Source organism: Stenella coeruleoalba, assembly GCF_951394435.1.
Source record: "Stenella coeruleoalba genome assembly, chromosome: 9".
Taxonomy (NCBI): Eukaryota; Metazoa; Chordata; class Mammalia; order Artiodactyla; family Delphinidae; genus Stenella; species Stenella coeruleoalba.
Window position 1 is genome coordinate 81,311,083 of NC_137155.1, and position 13,726 is coordinate 81,324,808.

At 42.5% G+C, this 13,726-nt stretch overlaps 1 protein-coding gene across 1 annotated transcript in view; it reads left to right on the forward strand.

Annotated features, from left to right (window-relative positions):
- The window catches only part of SND1 (staphylococcal nuclease and tudor domain containing 1), a 417,706-nt gene that overhangs the window by 147,118 nt on the left and 256,862 nt on the right, over positions 1-13,726 (forward strand). Inside the window, exon 11 of the mRNA XM_079932265.1 lies at positions 8,801-8,890. Coding sequence (XP_079788391.1) covers positions 8,801-8,890 — 90 coding nt within the window. The remainder of the gene's footprint in view (positions 1-8,800; positions 8,891-13,726) is intronic.

A 13,726-nucleotide genomic window follows, 5' to 3' on the forward strand; every position in this document is an offset into this window, starting at 1 on the left:
TGATTTCATGTCCAGGACGGCTCTTTTTGTCTAACTTCGGGAGTGCTGAACTTGAGCTTTGTTCTCTTCAAGGATTCGATGCCCTTTTTGTCTCATTATCCCACTCTTCACCGGCCGCATCCTCACCATTCCTCCAGGAAAGGTGGCACAGGCTTCACTCACCCTTGGAGCGGATCTTTATTTTCAGAGCACTGGGTCGGGGAGAGTTTTTGTCCCCGCGCTGGGAAAAGAAGATGAGGTGGGGCCCTGAGGGCTTTCTCACTTTCCCTTTTCTTCTTGGGCTTGGAGCCCATTTGCTGCTGGTTGCATCGCTTCTTACTTGGGAGCCTTCACCTTCTTTTGCCTTGAGATCTGTGAGGGGCAGACCCTATGCCTGCAGAAGAATTTGTAGCTAAGTGCAGGCACCCCATGTGGTGCCTTGGATAATGGTTTTGGAGCCCTTAGAGCCTTAAAAGTATTCTTTAAAGTCTTGACCCAGGGTCTTGGGGGGGTGAAAAGACCTAATGTTTGGCCTCCTCCTGCTGTCCCCTTCCTCGCCCGTCCTCACTGCATCTGAGCAGTAAATAGCAAGAACTTCTGCAAGTGCTCTTAGTTGGCTGATGTAATTGAGTAGGAGAACAATCTCCAGAGACAGATACTTTCCCACTTGCATGATGGTCTTGAAAAGGTACTTTGATTTGGGGAAGAGCGAGTTCCTTTGGAACGTAATCCTGCACTATACACCGTAGATGACAGACGAGTCCCTTCAAGGACGTGAGGCTGCCGAAATCTGCTTTCCTTCTTTCCCTCTTTGGATACTGCAGAACCCGGCTCCTCCTGGCAAGTTGCCAGAAGATTGGTAATTTCTAGGGCTTGCCACTTCCTCTGCTGTCACTGTGGCTAGTGTAGGTCTAGACCACTGGTGTCTAGGGGTGGGGGGGTGAGGGGAGGGTGTGCCTGTCCTGCTGTTCCCTGGCATGGGCAGGTAGAGAAATATTTGGTAATCTTGTTTTCCCACCGTTACTAGAATGTTCCCAATTGTCTTAGCTGTAAAGACTTTTAAGGAGTATTTCAAGTTACCTCCAGCTACATGTGCAGAAAGAGAGTTCCCCAGGTATTTACTTACTTGCCTACTTATTTAGCCACTTTGATGTTTATCAAGCTCCTCTGTGTTGCTTTGTGACTCTTTAAACCTTTGGAGTCCCTTTTCTTCTATTTCCGTTGGTTTAAGTGGGTCCAAAGTGCTCAAAAGGCGCTCCACAGCGTTTCTCAAAGTGTGGCCCACAGTCCTGCTCGCTACTTATTAAAAATACAGAATTGGGGACATGACCCCAGACCTGCAGAATCAGAATACCTGATGTGGCCCGAAAGTCTGCATGTTTACAAGCTCCCACACTAAACCTGACGACTGCTGACAGGAGATGACTGCCTTTTGGCACTAGGAAGCCAGGAGGGGGTAGTGTCTGCCACCCGCCGCGGGCACCCAACCGCCCGCCCCCCCCCCCCACCCCCCCGCTTCAGCCCCTGGGATAGCTGGGATCAGAATCCCTGCTCTGCTTGTTAACAAGAAGTGAGGCACGTTACTTAACTGTAAGCCTCACTTTCCTTGCTGTAATTGGGGATCATAATCCATTTCATAATGGACTGAACACTCTAAGAAGCAGACCCGAGTGTTTCCCTAGGTCTGATGAAGAGTGGGCGGTTGTAGAAACAGTGGGTCCGCAGAGTATGAGAGAAGTGTAGTAAACTAAGGGTTCTATAAAAGCAGCAAGGCACTTCAGGGGCCAAGTATCTTGCATAAGCACAGGGTTCAAAGTCCAGCCCTCTTCCATTCTCACACTTGTGAATTCTTTTCTTTTCTTTTCTTTTTTACGGTACGCGGGCCTCTCACTGTTGCGGCCTCTCCCGTTGTGGAGCACAGGCTCCAGACGCGCAGGCTCAGCGGCCATGGCTCACGGGCCCAGCCGCTCCGTGGCATGTGGGATGCTCCTGGACCGGGGCCTGAACCCGTGTCCCCTGCATCGGCAGGCGGACCCTCAACCACTGCGCCACCAGGGAAGCCCACACTTGTGAATTTTTATAATCACATCTCAGGTTTAAAAAAATATTTTTTCAATTTGATTTGTTTTTATTTACCGTTCTCCTTTGCCTCCTTGGAGATATGTCTGAAGTATATTTCATTGTTGTGAATTTGGGACTTTCCCAGACCTTGTCTCTTTAATAGACCCTATTTACCTTTAAGAGAGAGGTTTTTAGGAGGAAGAAATAAGAGCTAATTGGGAAATAAAGGGAAAGTGTCTTTTTCTTTGAAACAACTCCTGGGGAGTGTTTGGGTATATGAATCTTCTGTGTGTGGTCCTATAGGTATAGTGGTGCAAGATATCTTCCATTTGGCCAAGGTGGTTACGATTTTGAACCTTTCCCCAGCTGCTGACTATAGATTTCTATCTAGTTAGATCTGCCTTTTATAAAAATGTGCTATTGTGTATGTTAAGGATAATAAATAGTGGATATCCCCGTGGATTGTGTCTCCTGGCTGCCAAGGGACTTGAACAGTCCTTGATTGTAAATATGCCCAGGGCATGTGGTAATGTTCCTATTTTAAGTCTATAATTCAGATGGAAATTGAAGGCTTTGTTTATTAACATAGCTTGTGTGGCAGGGCAACTGGGACTGGTCCATTTACTGTTTGAAATTTTATCCATTTAAATCTGATTGTGTCTGTTCTTATTTTAATTCAGCAGTCTGTTTTAAGATCTCTGTAGAGTATAATTCTGCTTGGCTACTTTTAATATATTTCAAGCCTCCTTTAAAAAAAAAAATCAAACTTGTTTTTGACCCTGGTTATTTGAGAGCATGTTGGTAGTTAAATTATTCCCTTCTGCTTCATGGAAAGATACATCTATGAAAGAAAATCATTTTGAGGGAAGGAAAAAGGAATTTCATGCATTTCTTGTGAGGAAAAGAATGGCAGGTTATTTTGCCTCTGAGAGAAATAAAAGTATGAGACATTGTGAGCCAAGGGAAAGGTTGGCCAAACAAGGTTTGGGGGTTTCCTATCCCTAAACATTTTTTTGATTTAAAAAACCCCAACGTTATAGAATGGTACAGAACAAACATTTCTTATTGTACCACATTTGCTTCAGATCCTCTTTTAAAGAGACAAGCTTGCAGATGAAGTTGAAAGTCCCTGTGGACTCATCCTTGACCCCATTTCTTTCCCATTCTGTTTCTTTCTTTGCCCATCCTGCATCAGTTAACTAACCATTGACTTTCGTTTCTAGGTATTTTTATACTTTGGCTATTTACATAGCTCTAGGAATAGTGTTGCTTGTGTCTTTTTTTAGTCTGTGTTTAAATCATTATCATTCTACAGCTTGTTTTCCTGCTCAGTGTTGTTTTTCAGATTTGTTCATTTATTGCATTGCTCTCAGACTCACTGCTCTCTGTTCTGCTCTATGACTGTACAGAGCCGACCGTAAATTTTACATGGTTACCATGAGCATTGTGGTCCTTGTCTTGCATGAGTGAGACCTCTCTGGGGTATATACCCTCCTGTAAGTAGAATTGCCTAGGTATAGTGATGCATATCTTCAGCCTTAACCAGATGATGCCGAGTAGCACCATGTGAACGTGCCACAGTGTTTGAACCATTTTATATTCCCATCGGTGGTTACAGCACACCTATTTCCCCTCATCCTCATTTTTAAAATTTGACAATATATTGGATGTCCTATAGTATCTCAGCTTACATTGCCCTGATTATTAATGAAGTGATACCTTTTTTTATACACTTGATGTCCAGCTGCAGTTCTTTTGTGAAATGCCTGTTCGTACCTCTTGGCCAATTTTTCTCTTAGATAGTTTCTCTTACTGATTTGTTCTTCCTTCCTTTACTGAGTAAATCAAAGTAACGAGAGAACTTCCAGCAACTCACTACCACGTGTACCCACCTAACAGTACCTGCATCCACACACCTAAAGGTGAATTATTGGCGCTCCTATGGAAAGCCACCCCCTCCTCACCTATGCATTAACAGTTCTGTCCTCTTCCGTCTGCATTAGCACTTATTTGCTTTCCACAGGACCTTTGCCTTTTATTTCACCCCTCTGAAACCAAAAACCAAAGCCCCTTCTCTTCACCTTGCTTCCTCTGCCAGCTGCCACATAATCTCTTGGTATTTTGTAGCAGAACTTTCTGAAGTATCGTATGTACTCACTTTCTCCACTTCTCCTCTTCCTGTTCCTAGTTCCAGTCAGGCTCTTGCCCCTACTGCTCCACCAAAATTAATGTTGCCAAGTTACGGCCAACCCTCACTTAGCTTGATCCAACAAGCGGATCTTAGTCCTCAGCTCATTCACCTTGCCTTGTGCGTTGGACACAGTTGGTCTTTCCCTCCTCAATTCACTTTCTTTCCTTGGCTTCCAGGACATAACATTGGTTGTTTCCTCCTGCTGAGATCACTGATTGCTCCTTCTCAGTCTCCTTTTATACATTCCGTCTCTTATTCCTTACCTTTCAATGTTATAATGCCTCAGTCCTCTGTCCTTTTCAATCTCGTAGGTTTAAATACCACCTATATGCCCACCACTCCCAAATGTAAATTACCAGCTCAGAGCTTTCTTCCAAACTCCACACTGCCTACTCAAAACCTCCACTTGAGAGTTTAGCAGGCCTGTAACCAAACTCCTGATCTCACCCACCTGCCTCTACCTGTGGTCTTCCTCATCTCAGGTGATGACCCCACCTATTATTCCATTTGCTCAGATAAAAAAAACCTTGGAGTCATGCTTGATTTCTCCCTGTTTTCTCATCTCACATTTCATCTATCTACTTTCAGAATATTCCCAGATTCTGACCACTTCTTACCCCTTCACTGCTCTTCCTTGATGTAATCTAACATCATTTCCCACCCAGATTAATGCCATAATCTCCTAATTAGTCTCCCTTTGTTCTCTCTCTTCCTTGCTGTGGTGTCTGTTCTCAGCACATTGACCAAAGTAATTCCTTCAGATGTTAAGTCAGATGTGTGACTTTGTCTGTTGTTCTCCCCTCTGGAACTCAGCTGTAGCCACAGTGATGTCTCTGCTGTTCCTTGAACCCACCAGTTATCTCCTAACTCAAGGCTTTTGCATTGGCTGTCCTCTCTGCTTGTCTCTAGATGACTACATCCCATACCTCCTTTGAGTCTTTGCTGAAATATAATGTGATCAGGGTAGGCCTCACTGAGAAGTTTACAGCTGTGGCTCAGTGCTCCAGTTCTCTCTTATCCTGTTCTGCCTTGTCTTTATCTTGTTTCACTTATCAGCTACTGAGTCTGTGCTTTGGCCTGTCAGTTTGTTCATGATGCTTTTTCAGTAAAGAACTGTTTAAAATTTTAGTGAAGCCACATTCATCAATGTTTTCATAGTTTGTGTTTATTCAGCCTTGTTTTAAGAAATCCTGCAGGATCCTAGGGTCCAGTAAATTTTTTGGCTACAGTTTTTTGGCTGCTAGATGGGCTAGATTAAATTTGGCCTGAAACGGAGTTGAGAATAAGACCTTGATTAGGAGTCCCTTCCATTCCCTCCAGATGAGCATTAAACAGAGACCTCATTTTGGCATGATAAGCTCCTGTTCAAAAAAATAAATAAATAAAAAGCCAGGCATGCCTTTTAGATGCTGAGATTGGGCCTCCTTCCCAAACCAAGGAGAGGTAAAGATGATTGAAGTTATCTCTAAAGTGAGTCATTGCAGGGCCTACATACAATGTCACTTCTCAGGATGAACAGTGATTACAGCACATATTGGTTTGTGTATTATCCGCCCACCAGATAAATCAAGCATTCTTTTCTATTTTTAGTTTTAAAGTATTTCCATGTAGATTAGAATCTAAACTAGGTAGTCCTTTTTAGCAGGCAAGATTCAGCTAAAGTCTTGTTTTCTCAGAATACATTCCATACCTCAGTTGCCTCTTAGAGATTTCAAAGGCTTTTATGTACCTGGTAATTTGCAGGAATTGCTTTTATTTTGTAGTTTCTTAGGGACTTCTAATATCTCTCTTGTAAGGTGTTTGCACATGTCAATAGCTACTAGATCTTCAGGGTTAGAGTAACAAAATGACTCTGTTTTCACTTGTGGTATCTTGTTTTCTGCTCGTGCTATTAGTTCTTTCCGAGCTTCATGAGAGACATATAATCAGACTCAAGTCACCCTGTTTTTCTGTCGGAATGTTTGGTATACTATTTATTTTCTTTCCTTCTTTTGAGAGTATCTTGGCTTGGCCCAGTCCTGTCGAGCATCTTTCTTGTTCACACTGCCGTGTTCACACATTTAGCTGTATCTCATCCCATGATCTTCATCTGAATGCCTATTGAAACTATTTCTTACCATTCCTTGTTTTGGAGTTCCAAACAAGTGACATTGCCTTAAACCTCTGTGGTGTTTCAGAATAAATAGGGTAAGGTTCTGATATCAGGTTCTGTGGCACATCATAAGGCTGTGTAAGGGAAATGTCAAGTATTTTGTTCAATTCATTTAAAAAAACATTGTTCACTTAGTGAATCACACAGCTCCTCTCTGTGAATAGATTGCCCTGTATTGCTAGGGGAATATGAATACATTGGGACTTCCTTATTCCTGATGGCTGATTCTGGTAACCGTTGATATTTGTCTTTATTAAAAATCCTGTCCATTACTGGCACCTAGCATCTTCTGTCTAGCAGGCATTCTTACACTATCATTAGTGTCATTATAACTATTGTAGGGCTCCTCAATAGTGACCCACTATTTTCATCTGGCTGCCTGGATGCTTATAAAATATCCATAATCCTATACATCTGCCCTTATGTTGGCCAGCACTCCCTCTAGCCAGGCAGCTCTTATTTGTCCCATTTTCCTTGTTAAGGAAAACTTTGTTATTTCTTTAAAGATTTTCATGTTTCGGGCCGTACTTCACTTATTAGGCAGTGATCATGGTTCCCCATGACTTTGATCAGAGTTTGGAAATCCCAGTTGCTCCTGTTCAGAGTGTGGAGATTCCCACGCATCAACTCTGAGAAAGGATAAAGATTCACCTTCAGTTCTAAAGGTGCCTTAAGTTCTTTGAAGAGCATGAGAATGGTGCTGCTGCCTTTATTTATTTTTTTTAAGCCAGAGAAATTAGAAGACAGGTGGATGGTGAATGTGAAGCTTGAACTCAAATAATTATGCACATTCTTGGTGATATCAGTGAATTGAAATGTTTAAATGATGTGTTTTGGACACCAAGGCTTGCTTTGGGTCTAGGAGGAAACCTCTATTTCGATGCCCTTGACCTCAGAATTGTCATTAGTATTACTTTAAATATGGGGGTATTAAAATGATAAATGTTCTTTATTTGAGAGTAGTTGGCTGTTTAAGAAAACATAATTTGAATACTTTAAGTATAGAATGAATTATATAGAGATCTTGTGTCAGGTGTGTAAAAGATGGCAAAGCAAAGTTGAGGCCAGGTGGGCTAATCATACAGGATGGGGAAGCAATGGTGTGCATCTAGGTTAGGGGTTATGGCTTAATTTTCTCCTTTTTTTCTGATTCCCCCCCCCCCCCCCCAAATATCTGTTCATGCAGTCCTGTCCTTCTAGCATACTTGCTCTTGTATATTATTCTGCATTTTTCTTTTGTGGTAGTACATCCAAGTATTTGAGTTTATACTATGAGGGAGTACTGTATACTTGGGTCTGGGATCACAAAGGACAACAGAAAAGGACAGGGTCTCTGTTTTCATGCAACTTAGGAGCTAGCGGGAGAGACATTAATCATACCAACCAATTTAGCCAACATCTCCCAATTTCTTGTACACAAGCTCTAGTCCTCCATACGCTGTCCTCCCCCTGACTGCAAACTTCTCGGGTTCCTTTGCTTTTATCCCCTCTATCCACTCCCTTGTCAGTCACCTATTAATTTATTTTTTAAAGAGATTCTCCTAGCTTTTAAGTTCCTGTCAATTCCCAGTTCTGTTGCCTTCATCCAGACCCTCTCTCATCATCTCAGTTATACTGCTCAGAGCCCCTCTTTTGGGGGAAGTCTGGGCCCCAAGAAATAATGAAGGGATTGGCTGTGTATTTGTGTGCTGAAATACTGTTTATTCCTGCCTCCCTCCTTTTGCTTGTCTTTTTTCCCCCCAACTCTAATTTTCTTTCTAGTTTTTTCCTATCCTGCAAACTCATGTTAAGTCCCACCTTGTCAATGAAACATCTCCTGATTACTTCTTTCTAGTTCCATGAATTCTAATAGCACTTAGTCCCTAGTCTATATCACATAATTTAGCACTTATTCAGAACTGCTTTGTGTTACTTCATATCTGCAGGATTTCTTCTGTTATTGTTAGGTTACAAGGATTTTACATCCAAGAGTATAACATACATTTACATAGTGCTTTGTCTGAGGCTAATAGTTGGTAGGTGCTTAATAAAGGCTTACAGAGTAATAGAATGAGATTTATAGTATATCTGTAAATATTAGAAGGACGCTAATACTCAGTAAGCTGCTTCTATACTGCAGTTTATATAGCTCTTTCCCTGTTGATGAACATTTAGGTTGTTTCCAGTTGTGTAAACATTCCATTGCTTATTTTTGGGCCTGTCATTTGGAAAAAGATGGTCTTGTTCCCTGTAAAGCATTTAACCAAATACTTTGTTAATCGTTTACTGTATATCTAGCAATTATTCAATATTTGTGATACTGGGAGCTAGAGCATATTTCAGGTGTGTTGTCATTATCTCGCACTCTTAGCTGTGTTCATGTGTCAGTTTTTGCTTTGTTTTCCCATTCCTGATGCGGTATTTTATTTTGCTTTAAGGATAAGAACAAGAAACTGCGTCCCCTCTATGACATTCCCTATATGTTTGAAGCCCGGGAATTTCTGCGAAAGAAGCTTATTGGGAAAAAGGTAAGTGATGGCAGAAACATAATTTGCAAGTGGTTAGGTGTTGTTTTAATCTGGGCTCTTGTGATGAAATCCCAGAGACCAGCAAATGACTCTCCTCCACCAAGTTAAGTAGTATTACTTTGATATGAAGAGAGGCGTGCCTCTGTCTCAGGAAGTGGCATCCCTTGGGAGAAGTTTAAAATTGGGGCCCTGACCACAGTGTGATTTCCAGGGCTCTCACGGCATGTTCTTTCCAGGGTCCAGGCTCAATTCCAGTCTCAGTAATTGCATATTGCCCTGAGCTCCATCCACTTCCATTAAAGCAGAGTAGCTCTCTGCTTCTCTCCAGCCACTTGGGGCTGTGGGATTTGGGATTTGCTAATGAAAGAAAGTGGCTGCTTTTTTTCTGACTCCCCTGTTTCTGAGGAGAAGAGGGCTTCTGGAATAGGAGCCTGCCTTTTATGAAAGAGGGTGTGGTTTCCTGGTGGTTCGTTGGGAGACTTTCTGGTGTAGTGCAGCGGCTCAGAGGCCCTCAGAGGGCATTTCCTTGTGTTCTTAGAGCAGAATGTTCTATGACCTGCTGCAGAACTTGTTGTTCTGGGAAGCTGATAATGAGCCTCTGATCTTCCACTGATTTTCCCTGACCTCCCCAACCTGCATATCCCGGACATTTCTTTGTGTCTTGGGTAAACAGAGGAAACAAATAGAATAATTCCTGCGGTAATTGAGGGAAATCTGTTCAGAGAAAGACTGATTTGTGTTCTCCTTACTTTCCGTCGGTGGGGATTCTTCCAGGAAATGTTATGTTTTGGGCCAACTTTTATTATAGGTTCAGAAAGGTAAGGCCATTTGGTTCTAAGTCTGACCTCGACATGTTGAAGCCATATTAGCATTCTTTACCTACATGCAGGTTTCTAAACGCTTGGAGTTGTGAGAGGTTTGTCAAAGTACCGTAGTTACTAGAATGATAAATTATTGCAAGAGATTTTGAAGCTGGGCAAAAGATGAAATTGCTGATTTTGAGGTAGAGAAACCAAACTGGATTCCCTAAAACAAGTATTTATCTCCTCAGATTCCTTGAGAAAATAGGCTCGTTTGTCATTGTATAAAACATTGACAGAATGCTGTATTCATTCATGAAGTGTAGTGCAAATGATGGCTTTCAGCCTCTTTCAATTTCTAGATCTCTTGTTATCTGATTGAATGTCTGACGTCTGTTTCACCAAGTTGATACCATATCACTAATTTACTGACTCATAAACAATGGCATAGAGACAAGCAAGGAATTCCCCCTGCACGTGTTCATTTCTATTGAAATCCATCCAAAACCACACTGAAAGGAGTGGCCGCGCATATTTGCTTCGTGCACAGCCAGTTGTGTGGTGCGTATTCTGGCTTCCACCTGGTTTGTTTGAATATTGCCCTTCCCTGATTGTGCTTCGTCCCTAGGAGCAGAGATCACAGCTCAGGGTAGCAGCTGCTGAGTGGTTCTAGAAAGTTAGCCCAGGCCTCTGCTTTCAAACACTATGTGCCTGCTGGGCCTTTGTAAAGTCCTCTGTCTCAGGATAAAAGAACTGACCTCCAGTGTCAGATATGGCGGCAATTCTTAAGCAATTAGGCTCCTTCTTGGTGCGAGAAAACTCATTTACTGTTTCCTCTGCATCAGAGTTGATTGGATTCTATTTGTGCTGAGCCCAAGTTTTGTCCCCCACGGTGACACTGTGTAAACGATGAATACTGTATCCCTGCCTAGGGAGAAGGATGCAGCTAAGCTCTGCTGGACTGGAACATTCCTGATGCAAACTGCTTTTCCTGACTCACCACCTGAAACCACTTGCCTGTCTTCTGGGCCCATCAGTTGTGACAGCGAACACCCATGTGCTTTGGAGTCTGGGAGCAGACAGGGCAGTGGCTGCCTCAGGGGGGTGGCTAGCACATCATCACGCATTTCTGCCAATTCCCTTCAGACCTCTGCAGCTGTTCAGTGCAGCACATGGTGATTAAGAGGCACCGAGAGAGAGCATGTGTGCCTGTGTGTGCCTGTGCACGAAAGCTGATTAGTACAGCCTGTCACAGCTTAAACAAGATAATGGAGGTAAAAATCATCTTCTCTGCCCAGACTATTATTTGACCATCCCAGAGAGTCTATAATAAGAAGTTTGGAGGGGCTTCTAGACTGTAGAGCATTGGGATTGAAGGTAAAGTGGTGAGGTGCTTTGTTAGATCCAGTGGCCTCCATTTCAGTTATGGAAATTCACTTTGGTTCACTCCCGAGATTTAATTCTGGCTAAATGCCTTAAAGTAACCAGGCACCTCTCTGAGCCTTGGTTTTAGCATTTGTGAACTGGGAATATTATCTGCCTTTCCTCTCTCATGGATGAGAATCCAGGATAATACTAGTCATTCATGTTTTTCCAGGTGCCTGTTGCATTATGTGGTTTGGTTTTGTTTAATAATACTGCTTTCGTTTAGAATCTAGCATTGCGTGACTTTCTCAGGTCTGAGGTCAAGATATGTGAATCAGTGCGCAACTAATTTGACTGCCATCAACCCCTTGTGCAGATTTGGGTGTCACCTGGTTCCAGCTTCCACAAAATGTGTATCTGCTTGTATTGGAGTGTATATTTGTGTGTGTGTGTGTGTGTTATCTGGTTTAAGGGAGAGGTGGGTTATGTGCGTATCCTGGAAGTGTTTCAGAAGCTGTCTGCATTGCTATACTGCCTGGTAGAATGCCCTCCCCATCCCTTGTTTACCATCTTCCATCTGTGCTTTCACTAAAATATGACTAAGGAATATGCATGGAGGAGAGAACTGTCTTGCTAATTTCTTCTGGGTTTCTTCATGGTCCCAGTGTAGTGGACGCATGGAATCCTTGGTAACTTCGACATGTCCCTTCATTTTCCAGAATGGCATCCTTAGTGAGTATAAAATGGTGAGATGCCCTCCTAAGAGAACCAGAGCTAAGGTCCTCTTCTGATAGCAGGAGTAGTTTCTTTCTCTGTGTACATTTTTTTTCTTAATGTTTAGAGACGGTCACCCCAAGGAAAGCAAGAGTTTGTGTGCCTAAGTCATTTTGCTCTCAGTGGAATAAGGTAATAATAGCTGGGATCTTCACTGGGAATTTTCTCCAGCTATTTCATAAAATCTCTAAATATTTTTTAATCTGTTTAATACAGCATTTATAAATGACATATGAATCACTGTAACTCCTGTCCCTTGATTGCAAAATTTCTATCACCATGGGAACCATTGTGTTCAAAGTTGTAACTTGTTTGGACAATTGAAGGGTCAAAAATGGTCGATGAGATGAAATTGCAAGAAGCAATGAAGCTTCAGCCCTGGCAATAGATAGGAGAGCCTGGACGAGCATCTATCTCCAGAAACTCTATCCCCCAATTCGTCTGTTCCCTAAAGGTTTTGTCACTGTTTCTGTTGATATAAGTAAATTTGGGGGATGAGGCTCATTTGTAAATCAACGGCTGACTTTGATTTTTATGCCATTAAAATTTGTTCCGTAAACTACGTTGACTCTTTAGGCACTAAAAATTGGTAATTTTCTTGATAAATGCAGACATTTGGGAAGTTATTGGGCTATGAATTAGGGAATTATTTCTAATTCATATTGTTTTAGATTGTTCTTTTTTGGAAACCTGTTTTACTTGAGGGTTGTACCTTTGGGGACGTGGGGCTCTTTGGGGTGGGTGGAAATGATTTCCATGTGTACCGGATTTACAGTTCCAGCAGGTTCAAAACTGAACTCATGGTAAACCTGATCTGTCTAGAATGGTTGGTATTGTATGTAAATGATACTATCTCTGTTCTAGGTTAATGTGCCTTTATGAACCGGGCCGGCAACCCAACCACTGTTAACAGCCTTGTTTCTATGGGATAAAATATTCTGAATGTCTAAATCAGCTGTGGAAGATAGGGCTCATTTGTTCTTTGGTGGTGGCTGCCTATGTGTGATTTTCATGCTATTCCAATATGTAGCATGACCTAAAGACTTCTGTTTTTTAAGGCACTTCATATAATGCTCATTCTAAAGAGTAGAGCTGTCATTTATTGAGTTGTTTCTTGATGGAAAAATACTGAATTTTGTTTTCACTTTACTTAATTTTCACCTCCACCCTGAAAGATGTATGTATCGTTTCTATTTTCATAGGCATAGAAACTGAAACTCATAGGAATTAGGTATCTTACCCCAGATGTCTATGCTTTTAATCATGATTTTGAATTTAAAGGCATCTGGAAAGGCCCACTTTCCTGTTGTATGTACTGAATCATGGGTAGATAGCCAGGGTCACGGTGCTTTTTGGGATACGCCAGTTCTTGTGTATAACATGTACTCTACCTGCTGTGAGAAGTTGATCCTCTTCAGCCACATCGTCCTCGTCTACAGATAGCCGCAGGTAGTAAGAGCACCGTGGATCAGCCCTCTGATTGCCTTCAGCCCTCTAGACATTATCTCATTAGTCTTTGAGATGTCCCGGTGAAGTGATGTTTCATCAGATTGTTCTTCAGAGAAACCAGTGTCAGATTACATGTTCTTCAGTTACGCAGACAATGTGAGGTCATAGGTACCTGTGCTAAGCAAGCGTGGAGCTTGATGGTCCTTTCTCTTCAATCTCTCGGCAGAGGTGAGGCTTCTGGGAGAAGGGGAAGGACAGGTCACTTTTTTATCTTGGGCCAGGGCCGCGCCCAGGTTGAGGAGCACAGGTTGAGGACTGGTCCCTGAAGATACCCGGTGTAGCCTTCCGAAGCCGAAGCCGTGCTCCACTCAGCCGGTGAGAGCTCTTCAAGGTCATGGAGCTTTTCTGAGGAGGATTCTTTCACTCTTCTCACGGGCTATATCACACG